The sequence below is a fragment of the Solenopsis invicta genome, chromosome 10 (genome assembly GCF_016802725.1).
Source record: "Solenopsis invicta isolate M01_SB chromosome 10, UNIL_Sinv_3.0, whole genome shotgun sequence".
Classification (NCBI taxonomy): domain Eukaryota; kingdom Metazoa; phylum Arthropoda; class Insecta; order Hymenoptera; family Formicidae; genus Solenopsis; species Solenopsis invicta.
The window spans coordinates 8,853,887-8,870,222 of NC_052673.1; the positions used below are offsets into that span (position 1 = coordinate 8,853,887).

A 16,336-nucleotide genomic window follows, 5' to 3' on the forward strand; every position below is an offset into this window, starting at 1 on the left:
TTTTTGTTCTATTGAAATTTAGTCCATAAGCGAATGTTACACGACAACATTTTTTGAATTACTAAAAGAAACTATTTGTCATTACATGATTCAAGCGCACACATCAAAAGTGTATTCTCCCCTCGCTTTATTTCTTTCAAAACTAGAGGTTGAACAGCACACAATTTAATACCGTTCGCTTAGAATACCTAATGCGTAATTATCATCACGCGCACTGTCGTGCTTCTAGTAATTTTCACGATTGGTATGAAACGCAATTGGCATTTTTTGCTTGTTGACAGAATTATTATTCAAGAAATGAGAGTGCAGAAAGAACTGATACTTGAAAAAACTTCTTTTCTTCCGTAATTTTATTTATACACCGTCTCTGTTACTTTATAGTATAGTCGCAGTACACATTATCTGCTTCCGACATAGACTGTTAACAAAATTATAGGATATTCATGTAAACAATGAGTTCTGTCATTATTTGCAATTGTACTACGTGTCGTATAATAACGATTAATCCTTATCCACTCGAGTGGGGACGCATGGGAATGCAATATATTTTGACAATGTTATATGTAAAATTTGTTTTTATGATTATTGAATGTATCTTTACAAAATTTTTGCTTAAAAAAAGAGTCTCAATTCAATTATTCGATTTCTGTTATTTCTTTTCTTATTTTAACAAGCTATATATTTATAATTAGGGTTGGGTAAGTTAATATTTTTTAACTGAGTTAAGTTAAAGTTATTAATATATAAAATCAATCTAAATATGTTAAGAATTACATGAATATAAAATTAACTTACTAAACCTACCCAAGTGTGACACTCCAATTTTGATAAGCTTTAAATATGTTGTAGTCTAGGTCAAAATAAGAGACACGTATTATATTTTTTTATACGAGTCCATACGCACTTTTACGGGATGAAATATCTTTTTGGAGAAAATTGGTTTTCTTCTTCGAAGCGTATGTTATTGAAACTATAGGAGATAGAAAAATATGCTTTAATTTAAAGTTGAATGGTTTAAAAAGTACTTTATAAATACAGTGATAAAAAAAAATAAAAAAAAAATTAAAAATACATTCTTTTTTCTACTTTTTTCTACTACTTACCTATTTTTTTCAAAATTTTTATATCTTTTTATAAGCAAAATAAAGCTTATTTTATTACAAATTCAAGGGTATATAATAAAGCTATGTTGTGATATTTTCATTTTCCAAAAATAATTAAAAACCATTCCATAACGCGCACCCGTCCGTGCGCCATTGGAACTGTCTTCCTTCGATTTTCATAAATCTTCAATATGTTGTAGTACAAATAAAAATATGGGACATGTTTTGTTGCAGGCTCATATAATCGTTAAGGGGGTGAAACACGCTTTTGAAGAAGATCGATTTTTTAATTTCTGAGATAATACCGTCGAAACGGTAAAAAATATATAAAAAAGTTTTAAATAAAAGTTTTATGGCTTTCTATGTACTTTATAACAGTTCACTCAGATTTTTTGAAAATGTTATTTTTCTGAAAATTCCCCTCTTTTCTAAATTTTTGAAAAATTTAAAAGTTATTTTATATCAAAACTTCTAAACATATTTAACAACAAATTTAAATATGTATAATAAAGTTGTAGTCCAAAGGCACATTTTTCAGAAATAAACTAAAAATACCTATATATATCGCTATACACTCGCCCCATTCATATTCACTTTATGGTATCTATTGTTAATATTTTTTTCTATTTTATTAACTATAAGATTGTTTAGGTTTTTTTGTATTATTATATTTTTTATAGACTTTATTAGATATTTAATTTTATTGATTGACTGCAGGAAATCTATATAATAATGAGGACGCCCAAAATTTGTGGCGTCAAAGAAATGCCATATACACTTTGATTTTGTGCACCAAGAACATTTAATAACTGCTATATCATGACAGGAATCACAATAGAATCATAATTGTGACACGCAGGCCGTAACAATGTTTATATGCATTTGATGGAATTATACAGATATAACAAATTATCAAAAATGAACGGCAAACGAATTTTCGGTAAGGACACGTTTCGAAGGAGAAAATAACGTAACTTCTCGGAAATAAGATTGGAAAACGGCACTCGTCTCAGCATAACAATTTTGAGCAAACGCGTGTAGAATCGATTGTCTGTCACTAACGCGATCAAACACATTTTCATTTTTCGAACTTGGAAAATTATAATCAAACGGATTACTGACAATGAGATTGAAGGTGTTTAAGTACTTATAAACATGTTAATAAATTGTGTTTCATAATAATATTGAGACATCAAATTTATTCCAATCCAATTTACGTAAAAAAATTATTAGTAACATGATACATAATCGTATCAGAATTTATTTATTATTAATATTTGGACATTGCTAGCATCACGTTCATTAAGCATTTTCTAAATTAATTGTGCTTAATGTTCAAGATTTCATAGAAAATCCAAATATTGACATTTACCGAGATAAAAAAATTAACGTAGATAAAAGTTGATACATTAAAGATTTAAAAATAACTAGTAGAAGTTAAAAGTTAGTGAATTTAAAATTAACTAAAAATTATTAAAAGTTATTAACTTTTTATTTAACTTTTAACATTTTAACTAATTACTACCCAAGTCTGTTTACAACTTTTAATTAATATACTTTATGTCACTGACGAATACTTACATTTTTACATTGCTGGCAAGCTCGCTTTTCCTGCCTGGTTTCTCTACTGTCTGATTGTGGTCTGGAAGTATCTTTGGTTGTAAAAGAAAACATAGAACAGAAGCGGAACAAAATATAAGCGAGTACATAAGTAAGGGGAAAAATAAAAATAGCAAGATCAGCCGTCCTCTTCTCAGATATCAGAATTTTACTATAATAAATTGTCCGTTTTTCTCTTTCTGTTTACATTTAAGTCCCGTAAACATTAACATTTGTGTAATTATTTTTTTCTATCGGTTATAGCTGAAAGCGAAATCGAGCTTAGAAATTCACTTTTAAAGCAATTATGTGTCATCATGCAACTACTAAATTGTTCAGTGCCACAGAAGGGGAGCCGGCATCATTTTTGCTTTTAATACCCGCGAGCTTCCAAGAATTAATGCGACATGGTACAATTACAATTGATCGTTGCTGCCTGCGCTTCATCGCTTTTGCTTCGTTATTCAGTATTGTACTTTTACCGTCATCACGCGAAGCATACAACTGTGTATGTTTTTCATGCGTTGACGTGACCGTCAATTTCTACCGCTCAATAGTTCTGAAAAAGCGATGAAACGCGCGAGTACCATTAGCCTTCCGGTCGAGATCGGTCTTCGTTTCATCGGCATGTGGCCGGAATCGGCTTATTCGAATCTCTATTGGTCCATGTACATGACATTGATAGTGGTAGCGCAGTATTATCAATATTCATACGTTGTCGCGCGTTTTGACGTAAACAATCTTATAATTCTAACGGATTGTCTGGGTCTTGCCCTGGCGAACACGCTCGTTCTCCTTAAGCTGGTTTGCCTGTTTTGGAATCGGAGGTAAGGTTCTCAGTTTTAACATCCGATTGAAGAGAAATGACATCGAAGACTATAGTTATAAAAGAGATAAAGGTAGAAAAAGAGAGAGAGAACTGCGAGAAAAGAAAAGAAAAATAGAATTTATAAACAATCGAAATGTCTTGTCGATCATAACTTGATCTCAATGTTGATATTTATTGTGTGATTGTATCAAATAGAATTTTTATTATATCAATTCAACGAAACGTTAGAATATAAATTCTGCTTGAATTTTTTGTTATTTACTGTCAGGAAATTTTTTGAAACGTATGATAAGCCGTGTATACTTTGTGACGTAGAATTAACGAAAACTTTACGTTTAATGCAGTTACATAAGAAAAACTCATTACTGAAGACAATATTTGTTGTATTAAAAAAATATAGAATTATGTATTTAAGTACTTTAAAGCTTCTTTTCTTTGTAATGAAACTGATTAACGCGTACAGTTTTGAAAAAAGGCTACAATCTCTGCAGGATATTCTATAATATTTTGGCAGCAATGGATAGAGATTGGAGGGAATGCATTATCAACGATTCTTCCATCATGATGACAGTCGCGGATCAGTCGCGTCGATGTTCCCTCGTGCTAATCGGCATTCACGTATTAGCAGGCTTTTTCTTATCAATCGGTCTTTACATAATTCGAATGATGAACAGCAACGTTTCCCGAGATCTCCCAGTAAAAATGCAGTTTCCTTTCGCGGCCCTAGAGTCACCGATTTTCGAGTTTATCCTTGCCGGACAAATGTTCTATATAATGTCGACAGCTTCTATGGCTGGTATGGTAAACGCGTTGCTTGCCTCATTGGTAAGTACATAACGATTTATTATAAATCTTAAAATCGTTGTTTGCGATTTTAAATGTAAAAACGCTCTGTAATTGTAGAAAAAAGAATTTTTTTTTACATTAGTTTAGAAAATGTCAAGTGTTTTATATTCGTAGGTTATTCACATGGGTGGTCAGGTCGATATCTTGCGGCGAGTCGTAATGGAATTGCATTGTAGTAACGATGACGGACTCGGTACATCTGTAACTTTATTCAGTGATCTCATTCACCGACACCGAAAGATTATTAGTTTGTCGAACGACATCGAAAATCTATTTTCGTCCATTGCGCTGCTCCAACTCCTGTGGAATACTTTAATCATCTGCTGCTCTGGCTTCATGATCGTACTTGTAAGCGAGACCGATTGATATCCAATCTTCTAATTGATAATTTGCCTCCTTCCGCAGGCACTCAGTAGTAAAAAAGGAGCAATGGTTTTAACAAAGTCGACGTTCCTTTACATTGCAAAAACATTAGAAGTGTTCGTGTTTTGCTACGCAGGGGAGTTCTTAAGCTTCAAGGTGAGGGTAAAGAAGTGTTTCGTATGTGCAAAATATATGAATGATTACATATTTCTTCGCATTTGTTTCAAAACCGCAAATAGTAATGAATTAACCGTAGAATGCCACTGTGGGTGAATTTTTATGCAAGTACTAATTCAAGTTTAGTACAGTTTTGTTAGTTTTTGACAGTGTATTTTGTTAATTTAAAATAATAACTTAATTTTGATGAATTTTGTTAACACTAAAAGAGTGTTAATTTAGTTATTCTAATACCTAATACAACTTAAAGTAAATACAAAAAGTATTAACAATGTTTTTTATTGTGTGATTGTTGAGAAAAATATGAATAATATTCTACGGTTAATTGAAACAAGAATAACTATTAGAATTATTATTATATAATTAATGTTACATGACCATTATGCATAATTAATTCTATTATATTATACACAGTTTGTTAACAATTATTATTTGATGTGCCCTTTGCTCAAAAAGTATCCAAAATTGTTTATTTAAACTAAGCGTTTGAAACAAAATCAAAATTTCTTTTCGCCGCTCGGTCAAACAATTAATAAAATATACTATTTAAGAGTTATAAAGAATTTGTGTAACGTGATCTGCAAAAAACAGATAAGATTTGTAAAAAAATAATTTATGGATTTTGCACCATTATAATGTACCATCTCATACATCGATGCTGATACGCAACTTTCTGGCCTCAACACTTAACAATTATCATATTCGCCAGATTTGATCTCTTCCAACTTTTTTCTGTTCTCAAAATTTAAGTTACCACTTGATGAAAAACGTTTTAATACGACAGGCTGTAAAAGAAGATATACTGGAAAAGCTGAAGGCCATTTTCTTATTGACTTACGAAAAAAGTTTTTAAAAATGATAAGGAATGCAGATTATTTTGAAGTGGACAAATAAATACAAACAAAATAAATTTGATATTAATTTGTGTATTTTATTTAACAATTCCGGGTACTTTTTGAGCAGAAGGTATAATATTGGATAATTAATATTTAAATCATTGACTTACAATATTTATATGTTTTGATTTTGGATCAATTTTTAGAGTAAATCGATTAGCGACGCAGTATATGAGTCGCTTTGGTACAACTTGATGCCATCCGACTGTCGAGCTTTATTGTTAATAATGATGAGATCGCAAAAGCGGTTGACAATCACCGCGGGAAAAATTTTTGATCTCACTCTGGATGGATTTATGAGCGTAAGACGTATTAGACATTTTCTCATTTCTCGAGTCTTTTAACCAATATCATTTTTTAGGTCATGAGAGTTTCTGCGTCCTACATGTCAGTATTGCATGCTATGTATTAATTCGGAGAAAGCATCATCTGTCCATAGTTTTAATAAACTCTCCGCGTCAGTGATATACTCCCCGTTGCTAACTTTTTCAGCAGACGCGACAAGATTAAATTCTATGACAGAATGAACATATATATTTTAATATGTTAAATGTTAACATCGGAATCTTATTCGTAGAAAGATGTAATAAATTTATCTCCTTATTATCTCTCTGTATTTTATGCGCAGTCTACGTCCTACTTTTCTTATCTGTGATATCTCGTTTTCTTTTTGTTGAACATCTGTTGAATGAATATTCATCAGTAAATATCCTTTTATTTAAGCAATGTTTTACATTGTTCGCATGAATTATATTATAGCTAAAAAAATATTTAGTTTTCAGATCTGTCGGGAACATTTCTTTTTTTTTAACATTTTTGAAGAGAGATCATCGAGAACGGCGATTGTCTGCGTTTTTGCCTTTTTAAAAACGATTATTCGCGCATAGGTACGCGTGTATCTCGTTTTTACGCGCCAAAGTTCGCAATCGTTGATTTATCACAGCAATTTAACATGTTTTGTCGAGCAATTTATTCTGCAAAGTGTGTAATTGCAATTAACCGTTGCTCGTGTACAAATGTAGCAGTTTTATTCTGCAAAATTGCTCTAACTCCTCTGTAAAGCCGTGGAGGGGGAGTACATCACGGGGCTAGATATCGAAAGACTCGACTGCCGTATTTTCTTCGCGACATTGCGTCTCGTACAGTCGTTATTCATCTCGTTGAAAGGGAACGACGTGTACGGTTTCTTGGAGTGAGATGATTCAGTATGTCGTTACATGCTACGATGTTGAGAAGTACTATAAGCCCCTTGTTGAGGATCGGTCTCGGTTTGATCGGCATATGGCCCGGCGCCTCTTACAGCACGCTCTGTTGGCTTTTTTACACGATGACCCTTGTCGTAATATAATACTTTCGGTACTCCTACGTCTACGCGCATCTCGATTTCAACAACTTGACCAAGCTGATGGATGGTCTGGGCTCTTACCCTGGATTACATTCTGACGACATCTAAGTTAATCAGCCTATGGTTTAATCGTCGGTAAGGTTAAAGACTAGCGATCGCTCGGAATAAATAATTTTCCGATTTTGATGCTTTATTTCTTTCTGAGCAATCTAAGAGACACAAAATGATGATTGTAGGATATTTACGGATATTTTGATCGCGATGGACGACGATTGGAAAGAGTGCGGGACCGAATTTCATGAATGCGTTATGGTGGACAAGGCAAATTTGGCGTACCGTTGCTCCAACGTCATGATATCCATCAACGCTATCATTACATTACTATTTTATTGAAAACTACGTTCGTGAACGTAAGCTTTCTAAAAACGGACAGATGCGCGAGTTTCCGATACAAGTACATTTTCCGTTCAATGTTCAAGAAACGCCCATCTACGAGTTCGTCGACGTGGGCTTGTTTTTTCACGTTTTAGAAACTTCGACCGTTATAGCGATGCTGAATGCTTTAATCTTAATATTAGTAAGTCAAGAAACAGAAGCGGTTGTAAATGTAGATAAATGATACGTAGAATTAACGTTTTGAAATTTAAAATTTTTCCTAGCGGATTAATTAAAGTTTTGGTTAAAAAACGATGGCACTTTAGGGCCGAAATTTGCCCATAACCGGGAACCTGTAAATTTGATATATTTTAATGTTTTTGGGTCTGCTGAATTCGAATGTAAAATTTAAAATTGTCCAAAGTGCAGGGAACTTTATGAAAATACGATATTTCTACACAAAAACCTAGTTTTGCGACACATGTTTTCTAATAGTTATTTTGAACTCAAAGTCCTTTTTTTTATGAATTTCTTTAAAAATGGGTTTTTTAAATCACAATATCATATATTCGCATGCACGCGCACGCCCAAAAAAAAGAAGAAAAAAAGAAAATAAAATATAATAAAAATATATAAAAAATATAAAAATATTTAAAAAAATATAAAAAAATATAAAAAAAGAACATAAAAAATATAAAAAAAAGAAAATAAAAATACAATAGGATACCCTGTATGTATCTATGTACATATAGACATATATATATATATTTGTGTGTATATGAATATGTGTGTATGCATAATTATAAAGTATATAGTGATTTAAAAGATCCATTTTTAAAGAAATTCATAAAAAAAGAGGTCTTTGAGTTCAAAATTATTACTAGAAAACATGTATCGCAAAACTAGGTTTTTGTGTAGAAATATCGTATTTTCATAAAGTTCCCTGCACTTTGGACAATTTTAAATTTTATATTCGAATTCAACAGACCCAAAAACATAAAAATATACCAAATTCACACGTTCCCCGTTATGGGCAAATTTTGGCCCTAAAGTGCCATCGTTCTTTTTTTTTGTCGAATTCCGTTTGAAACTTTTCAAGGTACTTCACGTAAGCGGACAAATCGATATCATGTGTCAAGAGTTAAAAGAGATTCGTTTTATGTCTAAACCTAGTTCGGTATCCACCAGATCGCTCGTCGCGAGATACCAAAAGATCATATCGTCGAAAAACATAAAAAATTACTTTTTATTTGTTGCTTTGGTACAATTCTTGTGGAACACTTTTGTTATTTGCGCCATTGGATTCGTGGTCGTGATAATGAGTAACTATACTTCAGCTACAAACTGTCCGTTGTGTTTCTAGAACCTAAAAAAAGAACAATAATATATTTATATATAATACATATACTTTTTTCATTTAATGTTATATAAATTCTGAAAATATACGTAATTATGATTATGTTAGTTATGTTCAATTAAAGATACTATGCGCAGTATTCGAGAGAGATAGATCAGTTTATTCAATATAGTATTTTCTCTGAAGATGTATTTTTATGCTGAAATTTATCCAATATTGGTATTATCTCATATTATTTAGAAACATTGTATCATGTTCCAATCTTTAAGTATGAATATAACGAGTAAATATTGATACAATTTATTATTCCATTCCTCGCAGTAACTGTAGAAGCTTCTGTTTTTTGTTTCTCCGACGAGTATTTAAGCACCAAGGTAAGCAGATTATTTTTGTTTTTATCAGTTTCTTTTTGTTGCTACAATGAGTCGATATACAGATAAATCAACTGCTGAAAACAAGTACCAAGTATCGTACAAAACAAACTTGATATTTTGATAGTTTATTTATGAAGTGTACGATTGTATTGTAATCGCGTTTATCCAAATAGAGATTTTTATGTTTTATGCTATAATTGCATATACCAAATAATAAATGATTAAAAATTTTTCTCTCTTTTTCAGAGCAAAGCTGTTGACGGTGCAACGTATAAAATGATTTTATACGATTTGCTTACCAGCGAATGCCGAATTTTGTTATTCGTGATCCTCAGATCGCAAAAACGATTGACAATTACTGCTGGTAAAGTCATGGACTTACCACTGGAAGGTTTCACCACCGTAAGTTCCTTGCTTAAAATTTCTTTTTTTAAATAATATATTGTTATTATAATTGTTACGAGTTTCAATATCATACAATATTTTTAATGTGTTTGAAAAATTTATTAATATGTATATCGTATTGAGAGATATCGACTTTGAAATAATTATTCGCGTTAGTGTTCCTTTCTGCGCGATTCTTTTAGGTCATGACAGCTTCTGCCTCGTACATTTCAGTTTTAAACGCAATGTATTGAAACTTGAATCAATTTATGTTAGTCATATGTATATCCTCAAATTATCACAAGTGGAACAATAATGTACATTTGTAGAAAGAAAACTAATAGAAACAAATAATTATTATAATCGTGTAGTTTTTTTTATCTTCAACAATCGCTGTTCATTTAAAGTATAACATAATGGACTCACGAACATTACAAACAAAAGTGAAAAGAAAGGTGGCTAATTACGGTAATTGATGCGCATCAGAAATAAGTATAAAAAAATTGTTTATTTACATGAACTCTCTGTATTCTTTTTAAGGCTTAAGTTGTAAGATAAGATAAATGTAAATCTTTCGCGATAAATTTTGGTTGCAAAATATTCTATTGACAATAAATATTGCGTGTTTTAAACGTCATTATTTAGCGAAGCATAATTTTATAAAAACTTTTTAAACAGAGCGTAGAAGATTTAATAACGATATAATATTTAAAAAGTGTATATACTATATGTAATTACTTATAGTATACTTAGTCGTTGCATAATCTACTTTGTTTACAAAGTAGACTTTGGACTAAAAATTATAATTCCCGTTTAATTTCTCGGTGTGGAACGATATTTTCTTTTTCGCAAATGACAAGATAATATTCAACAAATTAATATTTTCATTAATGTTACCGATTACGGCCACTGATTGATACAGATAACGTATATGTTATCTGTATCAATCAGTCGCTCTTTTCAAATTTAATTTTTATATTTATCTATAATGAGTGCTTTTTCTAATGGCAAAAGCGTACTTATTTGTTTTTTCGTACTAAAGAGTCATGTTCATGCGTTTTTAAAGAAAATTGTACATCACTGTTTCATGTTACTGCGTTTATCTTGCTAGTCCACTAGTCAGCTCATATTTTCCACGTGTACATCTTTTTTAATCACAAGAAAAAACTTGTAAACGCTTGTCATCGCAATTCAGTTCATTATTTCGTGCCTGTTGTCATACTGCAAGGTACATGATTACAATTGATCGATGCTCACGCTACCCCGTATTTTTTCTAGGGGGTAGTTTTGCTCTCTGCGAAATTGCTAACTATGCGCGAGGGGAAATGTACAAGAGTTTAAAGACCTCGTTCTCGTATTTTCCACGCGGCTCTTTCACCGATAGCCGATTCATTTCCGAACAAGACGGCGCGAGCGGTTCAACCAAGTGACGTTTTGATGTGAATCTACAAGACGCTATGTTGACAAGCACTATAAGTCCCTCGTTGAAGCTCGGTCTGCGCATGATCGGCATGTGGCCTGACTCTTCGTGTAAAACATTCTTCTGGCTCTTTTACATGATCACCATCGTCGTCATGCAATACTTTCAGTATTTATATTTTTTCGCCCAATTGGGCACGAATAATTTCTCTAAGCTAATGGACGGCCTGAGCGTTACTCTTGATTACACCCTGACGTTTCTGAAGCTTCTAAGCCTATGGCATAATCGTCGGTAAGATTCACGAATACTGGCTCTCTCGTGATTTCGAGACATTGTGCGGAAGTGATCGGTTTCAGAATATTTTCGGATATTTTGAGTGCGATGAACGACGACTGGAACGACTGCTCCACGGATTCGCATGTATACGTGATGACGAGCAAGGCCAATCTAGCGCATCGGTGCTCCAACGTCATGCTAGTTCTCAACACTTTGTCCACCTTTTTTTATTTCATCGGTAGCTTCCTGAGCCACCGTACGATCTCCAAGAACGGGGATCTTCGGGAGTTTCCCATGCAGGTCCAGTTTCCGTTCGACGCAGCCACCGACTCGCCGATCTTCGAGCTCATCGTTCTGGGATTGTTTCTTCATGTGTGGGAAACGGCTACCGTGATCGCGCTGCTGAATTCTTTGATCTTGACATTGGTAAGTTAAAGAAATGAGAACGTTTAAGGTCGTTAGATGGTCAATGAAGTAAGCATTAGTTTCATCGCACGAGCTCGTTTCGGTCAAATTAAATAGCGCATCTCTTAAATCGTCGCGAACGTATCTCAAACCTTCAGTTCTTATTTCGAGGTGCTTCACGTAAGCGGACAGATCGATATCATGTGTCAAGGACTAAGAGAAATTTCCACCACGCAAAAACCTCATCTGTATGCCATAAGATCGCTCATCGTGAGACATCAGAGGATCATATCCCTGTCGAACAATATCGACAATTTCTTCTCATTCGTTGCACTAATACAGTTCGTATGGAACACCGTAGTGATCTGTTCCATAGGAATCATGATCATGATAGTGAGTAAGAACGTTTTATCTAATGCATCTAATGCAGAAATTACGTGATGTGCAAATCTTCCGTTAAACCGTGCTATTCAACATCGACGTGATATTTGTTCATTTGTTTACTTTACAACTGAAAAGTTTGAAAAATAATGAAACAAATGACAACATTTAATTTGTTCAGAATAATTCTAACTTGAGAAAGATTGGTGGGAGCGGGAAGAAGAGAAAACTCGTGAAATAATTGTGTAGTTATAATATCGTTTCTCTCAGAATAATGCGTTATATATCTCATTTCCTTGACACTGGGATTACGTTCTTACGGCGTTACATATCGAGCATAATGCCGACCCAATAATTAAAAGCACGAACGTGCACGAGATATTACGACTTACTCCTGATTAACATAATCTAACACGTTATTACGCAGTCTCTAGGCACGGGTGTGGAGGGTAAATCTGGATTATTAATTCAATCCATCATTCCGTATATCGCTGTTACATTAGAAGCCTTTGTTTTCTGTTTCGCTGGCGAGTATCTGAGTACTAAGGTTAGATCCTTTTGTTTTTAAGTGGCTTCTGAATGTGAATACTTTTCTCTAATGCCGCATAAAAGTATTTTTTTATTTTATAATTTAAGAGCGAAACTGTTATATGATTATGCTTCTTGCACGCCCATTTTACTGCATGTCAACATTTTAATAAATTTTTCTTCTTTCTCAGAGCAAGTCCATCAGCGATGCGGCATACGATACCATTTGGTATGATCTGTCCATTAGCGAATGCCGAATTTTATTACTGATAATCATCAGATCTCAAAAACGATTGACGATCACAGCTGGGAAAGTTATGGATCTGACTTTGGAAGGTTTTACGACGGTAAGATTTTTATCATTTGAAAAATTCCTTTTCTTTTAGTGTGACGTCTGACTAATGTCATTTAGGTACATAGTGAATAAATGATCCAAAATCAGATAACGAATGAGTATTGCACAATTAGATGCAATATTATTGAAACTGTGCTCTTGCAGATGTTATATTAATATTTGTATTTTGGAGAATATTCATTTTTATGCTTTTTGTTGTTGTTTGTACAAGAATAAACTTTTTCAGGTCATGAAAGCCTCGGCGTCATACATGTCGGTATTGCACGCAATGTATTGAAACTCGAATCTACTTATCCTGAATAATTAGATTTATTGGTTAATTAACTATGTGTAAAAGTATTCGTCAAACAAATAAAAATTATTAACTGATTAAACTTGTTTTGATATAATTTGTTGAAAATGCTGAAAAAGGCGGAACTGAAAGGAGAAATTGTGATTTAACAAAGCATTTGTGTCAATATTTTTATGCGACAAATAGAAATATGTTATATGATTAAATCACTCGTTATTAAAAAATGCATTGGGCTGCAATAAGGTTGTATATCAAAGCTTTATTTACTTTTCTGTTACATTATATTTTTAGTTACATTTAAAAATTTTTTGAGCTGCTTTTTCTTTACCTCAGTATTGACACAGTAATTTATTTTGCAGTCTTGTATTCAATTTCATTGTATTTAATATTTTCAGTCTTTTCAGTCTCATCAGAAGTAGTATTTCAAATCACTCGTAGAAGAGACATATGTATATATAGCACTCATGTGAATCATAACAATAAATTACTCGTAAACAAACTGCAAACAATTTAGTTTATTTGCTTAAGATAAAGCGTAATTACGATTGTTCCATTAAGCTATGCAGATAAAGAAGTGGAAATTTATATTTTGTCAATGCAAAAGTGCATTAACAAAGAGACAAAATTGTAAAATAACTGACGTGTAATAAATTATTTGTCATATTTTTGTTACGTCATATTTTTATTATTTTATAATCAAAATAAATTATCATATCCGATTATTTTATTCGCCTCGATTTATTATTATATGTAACGTAAAATAGCGATTGATCCATGTTCACCCGAATGAGGATGTACCGTGTAAGAATGACTTGTAATGTTGAAGAAACAGCTATCTCATTTTCTTCACAACTATAGTACCAAACAAATGTACTAAAACTATTTATCATTTTCTTAAAATTGTCATAATTATTGATTATGACAAATAACAGTTACACGTGCTGTCAGCCAGAGCAAAAAATTAATCTTCGATTTTTTAGTTTTTGGCCAAGTATGCCATATTTTACCGTTAATTAGTTGAGTATTATAGTCATATTAATTAAACACTTTTAGTATTTAAACATATTGGATCACTTGAAGATCAGCAAATTGTCAAATCTTATTGATAATTTAAATGTATTGATTACAGTTCGGTATTCTTTAAATTGGCTAGTTCATGACTACATTGTTGGTAAGACGTGCTGCTTAATATTTTAATTTTGTTAAATCATCGTATTGCAAAACAACAGGATTTCTCAATTTTTTAATACACATAGATCATTCAAATTTTTTTAACGATTTAAAATTATGTTAACATCTTAATAATAGTATCATAGCATCTATCAAATTAAAACAATTTATTACAGAGTTCATCATGAAATTCTAATGGATTAGAAGCCGTGGAAAATGATTGACATGAGTGTATCAGTCTTGTTCAATATTTGTGCGTTATGCAAATCAAACGACATAATTATTTTAATGTTTTTCGTTTTAATGCAATCACTACGGTACGTTACTTCTAAGAGAATTTGTTTTATATTTCTACCTGAAAACTATAATACTTTACAATGGGTTCCTGTAAACACGCAATTTCATCTTGAAACTCAACAATTACTTGTTCGAGTTTCTCTTTATGATATTATTTTTATATGTGATGTTAAATTCAAATTTGCCGGCTATTGTAATTGGATTGTTCTTTGATAATTTTCGTATTTTACATCTATATTTTATTAAAAATGTATATAACAGATTAATTTGTGATCGAGGCTTGATTATGTCCGTGAACATTATTGTCAAATATTATTATTGTAATATAAGTTTTCCCAATTTTTCAATAATCTCTAAAAAATAAAATAAAATAAATAAGACAATGAACCTTAATTAAAATATTTACTAATATTTTTTACTACTTTTTTCAACTTTTCAGGAAGCATATATATACTGTATCTGAGAAAATTATCATCTTTAGAGGCAATTCATTCATCGATCCATTTTCTGACAACCACGTCTTTCGCGAAGTGCACACCAGATAACCCGTGTTATAGATCTGAATAGATAGTAACCAAAAGGGGCAATGTCTGATGAGTAATCTGATGAATTCGACAGGACTTGCCATTTTAAGTCCAACAGAGCTTCGTCTGCTTAAGAACGTGAAATCTGCCAATCACGTTAAAATCACCATTTCTAAACCGTTTAAATCACTCCTTATGTATGCTGGTGGATATAGGGTTCTTATTATAAATCTGAAACAAATAATTTTTTTATTTCTGCAACAGTCTTTTTTTATTATTAATCAAAAACGGAATGCAGTAAATGCATTTTGACTCCATTTTAAAATGTATTAGAAACGTTGCTGCAGTAATATATAAGCCTGATATTTCAGATATTGTACAATAAGCTTGCACGCTTGGACGTTATTGATTAGCTGCAAGATAAACTATTTCTGCAAATTTGTAAACTTCTCTATTCTGCAGCTCATCAGAATGTTTAAAAAATTTATTGCACGACACATGAAATATTGTGCTAATTGTTGTTATATATCACTTTCAACGTAGAATATTTAACATTTGAAGAATGAAAATCATTTATTCCATATTTTTACATGAACGCATGCATATAGCTAATTATTTATAATCCGGAGTACTTATATTGCAATCTGATATTAAAATTTTATTTCAAATAACTTGCTGAATTTTGTTATACGTGGTAATGTGTACATATTTGTATAAAAAGTTTTTTAGAAAACATAATTTTTTAACAGCAACAAAATAAATTTTTATTAGGCGTTTTAACAGCAACGAAATAAAATTTATATTAGGCGTTTTACGTAAGCAGAAAAATCAATAAATATGTCAAGGATTAAAAAGTATTTCTTTTTCAATATCTTTTTTCTTAAACCTTTACTGTTAGAAATTTCTTAATGATTTTTAATTAACATGTAAAGGAAGCTTAGTTCAAGACCGTAAATGAAAAGTAATGAATGAAAAGAAATGCAGTATATGAATATTCATTTACTAATGTATTAAATTCCACCTTAGTATTACTTTTAAAG

General features: G+C 31.8%; 2 protein-coding genes and 1 pseudogene across 4 annotated transcripts; all 3 read left to right on the top strand.

Annotated features, from left to right (window-relative positions):
* The first annotated feature begins 2,978 nt into the window (after positions 1-2,978).
* On the top strand, positions 2,979-6,419 carry LOC105193459 (odorant receptor 82a). The gene is made up of 6 exons (XM_011157913.3): positions 2,979-3,529; positions 4,023-4,356; positions 4,492-4,725; positions 4,783-4,896; positions 5,960-6,115; positions 6,175-6,419. The coding sequence occupies exons 1-6, from the start codon at positions 3,273-3,275 to the stop codon at positions 6,223-6,225; spliced, it is 1,146 nt and encodes a 381-aa protein (XP_011156215.2). The 5' UTR covers positions 2,979-3,272; the 3' UTR covers positions 6,226-6,419.
* Positions 6,420-6,575: 156 nt separating this feature from the next.
* On the top strand, positions 6,576-8,226 carry LOC113003940 (annotated as a pseudogene).
* A 1,466-nt stretch (positions 8,227-9,692) lies between these two features.
* On the top strand, positions 9,693-15,554 carry LOC105193016 (odorant receptor 4). Of its 3 annotated transcripts, none has more exons than XM_039454501.1 (6): positions 9,693-11,359; positions 11,425-11,770; positions 11,921-12,142; positions 12,558-12,677; positions 12,850-13,005; positions 15,212-15,554. In XM_039454501.1, the coding sequence occupies exons 1-6, from the start codon at positions 11,106-11,108 to the stop codon at positions 15,233-15,235; spliced, it is 1,122 nt and encodes a 373-aa protein (XP_039310435.1). In that variant the 5' UTR covers positions 9,693-11,105; the 3' UTR covers positions 15,236-15,554. The 3 variants fall into 3 exon arrangements, with proteins under 3 accessions (XP_039310435.1, XP_011155639.3, XP_039310436.1); XM_011157337.3 differs by lacking the exon at positions 15,212-15,554 and adding an exon at positions 13,240-13,387; XM_039454502.1 differs by lacking the exons at positions 11,921-12,142; positions 15,212-15,554 and adding an exon at positions 13,240-13,387.
* Positions 15,555-16,336: the final 782 nt, after the last annotated feature.

Bases quoted from the DNA above. Each gene is read 5' to 3' on its own strand.
- LOC105193459 (XM_011157913.3), top strand. From the start codon at position 3,273: ATGAAACGCGCGAGTACCATTAGCCTTCCGGTCGAGATCGGTCTTCGT. The intron at 3,530-4,022 runs GTAAGGTTCTCA...CAATCTCTGCAG, and splicing joins TGCCTGTTTTGGAATCGGAG to GATATTCTATAATATTTTGG. The intron at 4,357-4,491 runs GTAAGTACATAA...TTATATTCGTAG, and splicing joins ACGCGTTGCTTGCCTCATTG to GTTATTCACATGGGTGGTCA.
- LOC105193016 (XM_011157337.3), top strand. From the start codon at position 11,106: ATGTTGACAAGCACTATAAGTCCCTCGTTGAAGCTCGGTCTGCGCATG. The intron at 11,771-11,920 runs GTAAGTTAAAGA...TCTTATTTCGAG, and splicing joins ATTCTTTGATCTTGACATTG to GTGCTTCACGTAAGCGGACA. The intron at 13,006-13,239 runs GTAAGATTTTTA...AAACTTTTTCAG, and splicing joins CTTTGGAAGGTTTTACGACG to GTCATGAAAGCCTCGGCGTC.